General features: G+C 36.4%; 1 protein-coding gene across 1 annotated transcript; it reads left to right on the top strand.

Annotated features, from left to right (window-relative positions):
• Positions 1 to 560: 560 nt before the first annotated feature.
• LOC111024453 (patellin-3) lies at positions 561 to 4,247 on the top strand. Its single transcript, XM_022302148.2, has 4 exons — positions 561 to 1,838; positions 1,919 to 2,043; positions 2,295 to 2,430; positions 3,826 to 4,247. The coding sequence occupies exons 1-4, from the start codon at positions 645 to 647 to the stop codon at positions 4,081 to 4,083; spliced, it is 1,713 nt and encodes a 570-aa protein (XP_022157840.1). The 5' UTR covers positions 561 to 644; the 3' UTR covers positions 4,084 to 4,247.
• The last annotated feature ends 8,033 nt before the right edge of the window (positions 4,248 to 12,280 follow it).

Here is a 12,280-nt window from a genome sequence, read left to right as displayed (position 1 = left end):
TCACTCCTCCGAAATCCAAATGACAGCAAATAAAATAAAATAAAATAAAAACTCCTCTTTCAGTGGGCCCCGCCTTAATCTGCCCCAATAATCCTCTTAATTCCCCCACCACCCACACGCCTCCATTTTCTTTTTCTTTTCTTTCTTTTTTTTTTTAATTATTTCCGTGTATTTTGAGTATTTTTGTTCTTTCATTTTGGTATTGAATTCATTTTATTTTCTATATTTTAAAATTTTAGTTTCGATGCATACACTTTTAATAAACGACAATTTTAATTTCTATTTGAAAAATTTTAGAATAAATTCTACTCCTAACAAAAATATTTTGATATAAAATTATGGTTACATTGGAGTGTGGTGTCTGTGTTAAAATTAAGGTAGAAAAAATAAGATTAAAAAGTAAAATTAAAAAATTAAAATATTCACTTTTTAATTAAACAAACCAAAAAAGAGGATGGTATCGAAATAGTATTTAAATCTATTATTATTATTATTTTTTAATTTCTTTTTCAGATTTCAATGATAGAATATTACATATTACAGCACGAAACCCAGTCTTTAAAATTGCGTCTCAATCCCACGATCTCCGCCACCAACATTTTCTCTGTTTTCTCCTAAACCCCTTCCTCCTTAGTCCTTATTCTATGCTCTCTGCTTCTTCCGCACCATCCATGGCTGACCAAGAAGTTGTTATCACCGATGTTCCCCTCCCCGAGAAGGCCCACGATGATCCTCCGCCGGAGAAGGATCCATTGAAGCCGGTTTCTCCACCTGAGCCAGAAGCTGCTGTGACGGGCGCTGAAGTTTTGAAGCCCGGGGACGATGAGAAAGTCGCGGCGGATGCCGATTCCTTCAAGGAGGAGAGCACTAAACTCGCCGATCTTCCCGATTCCGAGAAGAAAGCTTTGGAAGAGTTCAAGCAGCTCGTTCAGGAAGCGCTCAGAAAGCATGAATTCACAGTTCGATCGCCATTACCGGCCAAAGTTGAGGAAGCTCCGTCCGAGGCCGTGGCGGAGAAGACAGATGAACCGGATGATGCACAGAAGCGCTCCGAAGAAGAAGAGCCGCCGAAATCGGAAACTAAAACTGCCGAAACGAGTGCAGAGGAAGGAGAAAAAGAAGCAGACAAGGCAGCAAACGAAGCGGTGGAAGTAGCAGCGGAGAAAGTGGTCGTCGCGGTGAAAACCGAAGCCGTGGACGACGACGGAGCGAAAACAGTGGAAGCAATTGAAGAGACCATCGTGGCAGTTTCCTCCGGCGTACCAGCGGAGGAAGCGGCGGAGAAGGAGAAAGAGGAAAGCGTAGTCGACGCGGAGGCCAACACTCCGCCGGAGGAGGTTTCGATCTGGGGGATACCGTTACTGGCGGACGATCGAAGCGACGTCGTTCTGCTGAAGTTTCTCCGAGCGAGGGATTTCAAGGTTAAGGAAGCATTGGCGATGATCAAGAACACGATCCAGTGGAGAAAGGAGTTCAAAATCGAGGAGCTGTTAGAGGAAGATTTGGGGAGCGATTTAGAGGGAGTGGCGTTTATGCACGGCTCCGACAAGGAAGGCCATCCGGTTTGCTACAACGTGTACGGCGAGTTTCAGAAAAGAGAGCTGTACCAGAAGACGTTCTCCGACGAGGAGAAGCGGCAGAAATTCCTCCGGTGGAGGATTCAGTTCTTGGAGAAAAGCATTAGGAAATTGGATTTCAGTCCTGGTGGAATCTGCACCATTGTTCAGGTGAATGATCTGAAGAACTCGCCAGGGCTCGGAAAATGGGAGCTCAGACAGGCAACCAAACACGCCCTCCAGATCTTCCAGGACAATTACCCCGAATTCGTAGCCAAACAGGTCCCTAATTCAACCATAATCATCATCATTATTACTTTTATGTAATTAGTTGTTGATTACTGATTATTGATTTTGATTAGGTGTTCATCAATGTCCCGTGGTGGTATTTAGCTGTGAATCGAATGATTAGTCCATTTCTGACTCATAGAACCAAGAGCAAGTTCGTCTTCGCCGGCCCTTCTAAATCTGCAGAGACCCTTCTGAGGTAGTACTCCTCTTCTCTGGATTAGTGCTTTGTTTGATTCCAAAATTATGTGATTTCAAACTCTTTATTTGATTTGGATGCAGGCAGAATCGTACTTTTTGTTTGGATCCTTGCTGCTGATATAACCCTTTTGCCTTTAGTTATGATTTATGAATAGAAAATTAGAATAAGAAACCAAAATTTTGGAGAAAAATCAGGATTAAAAGCAAGGTGGAAATTGATTTAAATAATTGTGGGGGTTTCAATTTCAGGTACATAACAGCGCAGCAGCTGCCTGTGAAGTATGGAGGAATGAGCAAAGATGGTGAATTCGAGACATGTGATAGCGTCACAGAAATTACAGTAAAGCCAGCAGCCAAACACATCGTAGAATATCCTGTCACTCAGGTTGGTGATGCTTCTTCTTGTTCTTTTTTAAATTTGAAATGACATTCAATGGGAAGAAGAGTGAAGATGAAGTAAAAGTTAAAAAACCAAAAAAGATGTGCTGACTGCTGGCTGTGCAATGTTTGAAAATGTTTGTGCTGCTGTGGGTTTTTGTTGAAAGGTGTGCATTTTCATTGGATTCTCTGGACATGACAGACCAACCCCAAATGACCCATCATGTCTGTCTCAATGTCTCTCCCTTTATTTTAAAGGAAGAGACTTTGAATGGAAATTCTCTGCTCTCTCTCTCTCTCTCTCTCTCTCTCTCTTTTTTGTTTGTTTTTGACTGGGTGGTGGTGGTCCACTTTTCTATCAAAATCCAAACCAAGGGGAAGAAGGGGGCATCCTATGATTTCAAATTTTAAATAGTTTTACTCATATAGGACGATGCAGTTTGGTTGAATTTGTTATCATATCGATTTAGAGGTCAAATTTAAATCTACTTTAGAGTACTCTGCCTATAGAGTGCAGAGCTCTAACATTTGATTATTAAAAATAATAATAATAATAATCATACTCTACTTTGGATGATTCACTTTTTATTTTTCTCTCTCTCTCTTTCTAGTTTACTTCATTCTTTAAATGTTTTCTTAATTTATATAAAATTCATTTTAAAAATGTTCACTAATAACTTATTATTTGAACCCATCACTCAATTTCTTAGCATGTAACTTCAAACATTTGTGTCCTATAGGCATTTTCTGGTTAGATAAATAGACAGCATGGCATGAATTTTTGGAAAAAAATAACTTTTGGTCTCCATGCTTCTTTTGACCTAATGATTTAGATTCCAAACTTCAGTACTTTGTTTTATCTGTTTTCTTTTATAGAGAGAGCTAAACTTTAGAACCGAATAATTTAATTTAGGTTAACAAATTTGATCCAAATAAACTTTAATTAGGTTGTAAAAAACTTACTCTTTTAACCTATAGTTTGCCACAATATAGTCTTTATATTTTTAAATTTATAACAATTTAAGTCATGAACTAGTCACTTTAGTTGTTGTAGTTGTAGTTTAAATTTGTAATGATTTAGTATCTTTCTTAAAAAATATTACCAAAATTTTATATAGATTGACAAAAAAATGAAGTACTGTGTTTACAAACTATAAAGCTTAATTTGGTCAGGTGATGATTGTTTGAAATGCAATAAAAGTTCCACGTTAGCTAAATAATAGGTAAATTAGGAACATGTATTTTTATATAAATAAGTGATGTGGAAAACAAAACTATATGCACTTGTGTAGGGAATATTATATGGTTAGAGAAATTTTTTTAAGGGTGAGATGGAGAAAAAAAGGAATAATAATAATAAGAATAATGTTGTAATGTAATAAAATTGGATATGATGTGACAGGCGTGCGGCGTGACGTGGGAGGTGCGGGTGGTGGGATGGGATGTGAGCTACGGCGCAGAGTTCGTGCCGGGGGCGGAGGGAAGCTACACAGTGATCATAGACAAGGCGAGGAAAGTGGGGTCCACCTCGAAGGAGCAGGTTATTTCCAACACGTTCAAGGCGGGCGAGGCCGGTAAGGTGGTCCTGTCCGTAGACAATCCCACCTCCAAGAAGAAGAAGCTCCTCTACCGCTTCAAGACCAACTCTCTCTCCTCCTAAACAAATCCTCTCAAACTCCTCAACATTCACAACCCTTTTGTTATATATATAAAAAAAAAAAACACTTCATTTTCCCTTTATATTATTTATTATATTCCTTGTTGTGAGCAATGCCTTTTCTTTTCTTCCTCATGGGTGTATTGTAATCTAATCATGCTTCTTCATGTTTTTTGGGGTTTTTTTTCTTATTTATTAATTTTATTAATTTATTTATCTATTATCCTCCTGGTATTAAACATATGTGAACAAGTGTATCGATATTTTCATGTATTCATAGGTTTGACATGTATATAATAGGTAAATTGATAAAATATGAAAAATATCAACAAAATATCATTATTATATACAGTATATTAATACTAATAATTTTTCTTATTTAGAAATAGAAAAATATTTATTTGTCAATTTAAATGTTTGTTACGATTTTTTTGTTTTTCTAATTTTTATAGAAATATTCATTGACATCGATATTTTATCAATATTTCTATCGATATTTTCATACAATTAAGATGACGACATTTACTACCTTGCTTCTCCTTTTCATACTTTTTATCTCAAGTTTAGATTATTTCTTGAAAATCTATGCATGTTCTTCTCTACTTCAAATTTGTATTCTTGTATTTATCGGTAGTTTTAGAGTGTTTGGAGGGCTAAAAGTATTTTTTAGTACAACATGTGGGCTGGGGATTCAAACTTTCAATCTCATGATTGGATACATATATCTTAACCCGCTAAATTATATTATATTGATAAATTTACTTTGATGTGAATAATGGTAAGACTTTTCCTTACATATTTTATAGTAGCAAGGGATTAGAGTAAAAGAAAATACAAGGAGACAATTTATAAGGTTTACTCTCATAAAGAGAAGAAAAAGAATGATAAAGACAAATTTATTATTTTAAAATTTTGTATTGGAACAAATAGTTGACAAATTTTCTGTTAGAGATTTGTGATTGTCCAAAGGAGGCTCATTGAGCCTATGTTGTGGTCTCGTTTCTCATTTCTTGTTCTTTATTCTACTCTTATTTAATAAAAAAGAAAAAAACTATGTATCATAACTATTTCGATGTCTTATTATTTTTTTTGAGAGAAAAAAAAACAAATACGAGAATTTGACAATTATTTCTCGTTTAATGTTTCTTAAATTTTAAATTAAACCTTCATAATTTTTATATTATATTTAAGGCAAAATACACTTTTGGTCCTTGAGGTTTGAGTCAGGTGTATATTTAGTTCTTGAAGTTTTAAAAAAGATAGTTTTGATCTCTGAAGTTTAAGTTAAGTATCTATTTGATCCTCGAGGTTTCAAAAGAGACATTTATGGTCCCTAAGGTTTGTGAAATGATTTCAAATGGTCCTTGAACTGAGTTGACATTGATTAGACTGTTAACTACTAATATGACTTGCAAACTTGTCAATTTGATAAATTATGTGACAAATGAGCTTTTTCTATTTAGAGTTTGATAAATTTTTAGGTTATAAAATAAAAAAAAAAACACAATAAAGAAGGTGAGGGAAATGGACTTAAATGACCTTCGTGGAAGAACTTTTTGCTCAAACAACTCAAACCTCAAAAATTGTTTTAAATGACCTATTACATTATTTTAATGAATTTAAGAGTAACTGAAATTACATTTATGCCCCTCAAGTCAAAAAACAACTATTGCCCTCCTTTCCCTCTCTTTCTCTTCTCCTTCCGTCGTGCGTTTCAACTTCTTCTTCCTTTTTGATTTCTTCTTCTTCCTTTTCGGTTCCTTTCTTCCCATTTTGTTTTTGCTTAAAAACCCACTTATCCTTCCGTTGTGAGTTTCAAAAGCTTGTCTTTTCGCGTCTCATTCGTGAAATCGAGCTAAACATTTTCCCAATTTTATGCTTTTAGTTAGGGCTTTCTGTGGATTTATACTCTGAACCGCTGTTTGCGTTGGTTGATTTGTTGTTTCCCGTTGTAAACATGAGAAGTGAGTTTTAGGGTTTAACAAACGTGGATTCTCTGTTATATGGTTTGATTTCTGTAAAATGGTGGTTTGAGGTGGTGGAAGGTGAGTCTCGTTTTCGATTTCAGGCTAAACGTGGATTCTCTGTTATTTTTAATGTTGAGAACAATTTAGTTGGGAAAACAATAAATTCTTGTAGTGGTAGCCTAGGGTCACGAACGCATATTGAAAATATTTATCATCTTCTAGCTTTAATGAAAAAACCGTGTCCGGGTTCACAGATTTCAACGCCTCGTCATATTTACGCAGGAGAGTGTAGTAGGTCCAACGCTCTTTCTCTCGCACGCCACGCCTTTTCATATTGGATGTTAACGTCATAATTTTTTCGCATGTCATTAATAATATCCTTCGGCCTATAACGACGACTTACATCCTCGAAGTTGGACTCTATAATCTGACCTATCACACGACTTCGAGCTTGTTAGTGGTCATATTTCATTACCTCACGTATGCAACTGTGCACCTCATAGAACGTAGAAATAAGGAAGGTATCCGAACCTTTAATCTTCCTTGCACGCAGACTCCATTTGCATCCATCCTCCGAGCATCCAACAGTGTACAAACTCTTTGTAGATTTCTTCATGCGATAATCAAAATTCAATCTCATTGCAAACACTGAGAGTATGAACTGTAATTCGTCTTTCGATCGAAAAGTACTATCTACCGCAATGTCCTCCGTTGACAAACTAACTTCATCACCTATCCTAGTGATTTTCCTCGAGCAAGAAGCTTGACCAGTTGCACACGGTGCATTCGTACTAATCATGTGCAGTTCGGTCAAGGGATTAGAAGATGGAGCGGCTACATCCCTTGGGTCTACTTCCTCCTCGTTGTCAACATCAACATCGTTCTCGAACTCAGTATCGTGGTTCTCATCATCCTCGGCCTCATACTCCACGTCATTCTTATTATTATCATCTCATTGACCGCAATAGTTTGTTTCGTCATCACCCAAGTTACATGGGATCACATTGTCCATCAACGGTGCTATTGATGGGACAAAGCATGATGAATCAACACCCGGGAGCGTGGAATCAAAAGGAACCGATGGCACATAATATGGAATGGTTTGCCCTAACTGGTGTGGAAATGAATGGAATGCTTCGGTTCCTGGAATTATACGATTCTATGAAGTGCTTCCACCACCATGTCTTTCCTTCGGTACGACAGATATATATAATAAGACTTCAGAGAGATGTGGAGGGCCACTTAAAAAAAATCGAACGCTATGGTCATTGAAGATATAATACTTTGGAACCTGGTACTGCAGATTAAACTTGTATACACAATGTATACCAAGATGTTGAATTGGTCTGGATCTATCCGGGTAAGTCTGAACATAACACTTATGAGCTCGTCATACGTTATACTATCGTCCACATCGAAACTTCTATAATCCCGCCTTCATAGACATATTGTGACTCATTCCACATACCACCATAGCTAACAAAGAGGCGAGACATCCTGCATGTCGAACCAACAACATTCTTAAAATCATAATAATATACAAAATTATACATTTAACTTATCGGGTGAAGTTTCCATATTTCCCAAGCGAGAATTCACGAGCGAAACAAATCGAGATGCTTATTGTAGATCTCAAGCGAGAATATTTCAATCTCGATCGTCAAAGTAGTTGCGCCTCAACTTAATAGCTAAAGGGCAAGTACAAAGTGCACATTGTTACAAGTAATAATTTGGAAATATTACAAGTTCGTCTCCATAGGGACTAGTTTTTCTTTTGAAATTGAATTTGAGAACTGTTAGAATGAGCAATCAGGTTTGTGATAAAAATTGGTGAGATTGGTTGAATACGAAAAACACACGAAAATAAAAGAATTTAAAAGGCCAACCCCCTACTTCTGTTTAGTTTTAAAATGATGAGTTACACCTACCAAATGTGCCCGTAATTACGCTCAATTTATGCAAACTGGTTCAACTCCTATTCCATATTGCTTTTGGTTTGTTTAGAAGTTTAGGCTAGTGTTTACACATTACTATGCAACTCTAGAATCCTAAATAAATTAAATGCCAACTTACGTTTAACGGGTAAGAGAGCCTATGTCTAGGATCTTGTTTTAGTTCTTATTTCTAAGTAACCTCCCGTTTTACCTTGATGAGATCCGTTTGACTCTAACCTTATCAGAATTAAACTCAAACTAGTGTGATTTAAACAAGTGGCCAACAAGAAAATCAACTAGATAAATTGTATCAATCAAGATAAGCAAAGAGAGTGTTGGGACTTTCTCTACCTTTAAAAAGATTAGAGACTCGTGCAAGCGCACACGGTCACAAGTAATACTCGGAAGTAATCCAAGGTCGAATCCTCAGGGACTTGTTGCTTTTCAAAATCAAGTAATGTAGTGAAATGGTTCAAATATGCAATTGTGATTTAGGAAGAATATAGTGGTGAAATGTTGTTGTTTGGGGTTTTAACTAACAAGCAATTTAATGAAACTCAACTTCCTTGTCTCCTACCTTTGTTTTGATGCAAAACATGGAAAACACATTATGTTGGGAAAATGCACCAGACGCAATTCCTGACTTTTCTTGGGATTTGAGTTCTACTATTTCACTATCGCTTTTGGGTAACCTACAATCATGTTCCTATGTGTGATTACAATCCTAGAAAATATCTACCAACTCATTTGCATTATGGGTCAGAGGGCCTATGCCTAGGACCATGTTTTATGCGCTTATTCCTAAGTCACATCCCATATTGGTTTCCTATTATTTTACCTAACTCACCTTTCCCAAGGTTGGGCTTTGGTGTATAAATCAAGTTACCACTGGCCAAATGGAAAAAAGACGTAAGAGAAGTTTTTAGAAACCAACCCAAAAAAGTGTCAGGCGCAATCTGGCCAAAATCCCGAGCGCGTTGAAAATCAAATCATTTGATTAAGGCATTCCACAAGGAGGTTGATAACTAATTTAGAACAGAATTAAATGAAAGTAAATGCACAGAAACATAAAGAAAGTATTTTTCATTGAATTTAAATGAATAAATAAGCCGTACAAGGAGTTCTAGCTTGACCCTCTTCTCTTTCGAGCATGAGGGGAGTTGAAACTCGTTAAAGAACTTTAAAATAGTAGAATGAACAAATAACGGAAGTAAGAACTTGAATTAAAAGCACTACGAAAGGTAAAAGCGTGAAAAACGAAGAAATGAACAACTAGAACATGAACATAAACCCTAAAAACTTGTTCTACAACCAGATAGCATCTAAAAGAAGATGAAATGAAGCTTGGAAGGGATGATTTGCTGAGAGATGGATGACTTCCTTTTATAGCACCATAGGTTGGTTGAAACTCCCCTCCATTTTAGGTGGAAAAGGGTTGAGATTCACCTAACCACCTCACTTGGACTTGGACTCATGGTTTTGAACATGTGGGAAATGTCCTCCTTGCCCTTCATTAATCAAAACGTGAGTTTTGACAAATTGCCCTCCAAAAATGCGCCGGGTGCAATTATGCAAAAACATAATTCTGTTATTTTCTTCCAACTTTGATCGCATTTATCTCATATTTTTCCTAAAGTACCATAGTTTGACTTTTATGCAGAAATAATCTATGTAGTACTTTAAGAATATGTGGTCATTTTTGGTAAATAATAATGGAAAATGGGTCAAAAACATAGTCAAACAGGACTACCGATACATGTTTCTGCAGTAAAAAGTCAACCCTAACACACCCCCAAACTTAGCCATTTGCTTGTCCTCAAGCAAAAACAGCGACAACAAATCTAAAACAATCGACATGCTAGAAATATGAATGATCAACAATCCAAATGTTCTAAATTAATGAACCATATAAGTCTCAGGAAAGGCTCCACAAGCTAAACGTTCTAACTTTAATCTCAAGCCAACAAACCATAAACCATCATTTGTTTTGAAAATAAAAACGATTCTAAATCCTCTTCTTTTCTAAAACACAAAACTCTTTTACAAAACCATGGAATATGCACACTTTCGTTTTGATTCAAAATTTTTAACATCACGTGGACCGGCTACTAGCCCCTGAGGTTTTCAACACACTAACATAGGTTTCAAACCATAGCCACTCATAGAAACTTGTTAGGTAGCAACCCGGCATAAAATGATGTCCACAATGGTTTTCACGAAGTCACCTTAATATGTAGGCTACTACCCTCCAAGATGCTAATGCCACCCATTCAAAGAAAATGAATGTCTATAGTGGGACTCGTGAAAAAGTAAGTGCGTTTTCTTTCCTCTCATATTTCTTACTACTCTTTTTTCTTACTCTCACTTTTATTTTTCTTTCCCCCACTCTTATTTTCACTCACGACACTTTTTTGACTTGCTTTTCTTCTTTTGGACTCTTTTTCATACGCTTTCTTCTGAAAAAATTTTCTTGCATATGACTCTTTTATTGCTTGCATTTTCTTTCTTGACTATTTTTTCAAAACATAAAATGCATTTTCTTTCTTAAAACAAAAAGACACACATCGTCCCCCCCAAACTTAAGCGAAGCAGTGTCCTCACTGGGGAAAGAAATTTTGAGAGATGCAAAATTTTGGCACAAAAAGGACAAGGACTTCCAAAGCAATGAAAAAGTTAAGGTTTCAAAACAAAAAGAAGCATAACACAGTTTTATAACCAAAACAAAAAGAATGGAAAATGACTCATGGCTTGATCATAAAACTAGGAAATCTAACCTATTCATGCCCTTAAGAATCCTCATCGACATGATACAAAAACAAAGAACAAAGGAAAGCATTTCATTAAAAAGATGAACATGTTGTGAGGTTAGAAAAGATGCTTGATCAGTAATTCGTCTTTCGATCGAAAAGTACTATCTACCGCAATGTCCTTCGTTGACAAACCAACTTCATCACCTATCCTAGTGATTTTCCTCGAGCAAGAAGCTTGACCAGTTGCACACGGTGCATTCGTACTAATGATGTGTAGTTCGATCAAGGGATTAGAAGATGGAGCAGCTACATCCCCTGGGTCTACTTCCTCCTCGTTGTCAACATCAGCATCGTTCTCGAACTCAGTATCGTGGTTCTCATCATCCTCGGCCTCATACTCCACGTCATTCTAATTATTATCATCTCATTGACCGCAACACTTTGTTTCGTCATCACCCAAGTTACATGGGATCACATTGTCCATCAACGGTGTTATTGATGGGACAAAGCATGATGAACCAACATCCGAGAGTGTGGAATCAAAAGGAACCGATGGCACATAATATGGAATGGTTTGCCCTAACTGGTGTGGAAATGAATGAAATGCTTCGGTTCCTGGAATTATACGATTTTGTGAAGTGCTACCACTATGCCTGTACATCGGTCGGTCAGGTCTGTTATTGGGCAAAAATCGACGCCGACCGACCAACGGTCGGTTTCCAGAAATGGGAAACCCACCGATCGACCATTGAACATGTAACCAACCGACCAAAGTGTCGGTTCGGTCGGTCGATTTTCGCCACACCGAATTTTTTTTCTCCCTACTTTTTTTTATTATATTTCCCTTACTTTTTTTTATTATATTTTCCGTTCTTTTAGCCAATTCCTATTGTAAATCCATATTCAGCCCATTCTTATTTTAAGCCCATTCATATTGAAAATCCATAATAATCCTAATCCATATTTCATAGTCCAATTTCGAAACTAGCTTCAATAAATAATATAATGAGAATCGAATAAATAGTTCTAATGTAATCTGATTTCAAAATCCATAGAAAATGAAATAGTCCATAAAAGTTGAAGTGAATATCTAAATTAAAGAGTCCAAAGTTAAAGTACAATAATAGTAAAACTTCAAACTTCAAATTTAAAAAGTGAAAATAGTCTAAAGATCTTCAACTTCTTCAATGGTTTTCTCCTCGTCCATAATGGCCCTGAATCCTGTAAAATTATATTAAAATAGAAAATAGACAGCAACGTTAAAATTGAATAGAGAAAACATTTAGAAAAATGAAAAGAGTAGAATAAATACCTTCTTCAAGCATTAAATCCCCCTCTACATATTTATGAATATCAACATCTATCGGCTCAGAATTTAACCAATTTTGACAACATATGAGAGCTTCAACTGTTTTTGGAGCCAATGAACAACGTGAAAAGTCAATTACACGTCCTCCAGTACTAAAGGTAGACTCAGATGCTACAGTCGAGATTGGAATTGCTAAAATATCTCTACTAATTTTGCTAAGAATCTCAAATCGACAACCAT

Source organism: Momordica charantia (assembly GCF_013281855.1).
Source record: "Momordica charantia cultivar OHB3-1 chromosome 1 unlocalized genomic scaffold, Mcharantia_2.0 BLBB01000001.1, whole genome shotgun sequence".
NCBI lineage: Eukaryota > Viridiplantae > Streptophyta > Magnoliopsida > Cucurbitales > Cucurbitaceae > Momordica > Momordica charantia.
Note: the sequence above shows the minus strand (reverse complement) of the source record. Positions and strands in the feature narration are given on the sequence as shown.

Bases quoted from the DNA above. Each gene is read 5' to 3' on its own strand.
- LOC111024453 (XM_022302148.2), top strand. From the start codon at position 645: ATGCTCTCTGCTTCTTCCGCACCATCCATGGCTGACCAAGAAGTTGTT. The intron at 2,044-2,294 runs GTAGTACTCCTC...TTTCAATTTCAG, and splicing joins TCTGCAGAGACCCTTCTGAG to GTACATAACAGCGCAGCAGC. The intron at 2,431-3,825 runs GTTGGTGATGCT...ATGATGTGACAG, and splicing joins TAGAATATCCTGTCACTCAG to GCGTGCGGCGTGACGTGGGA.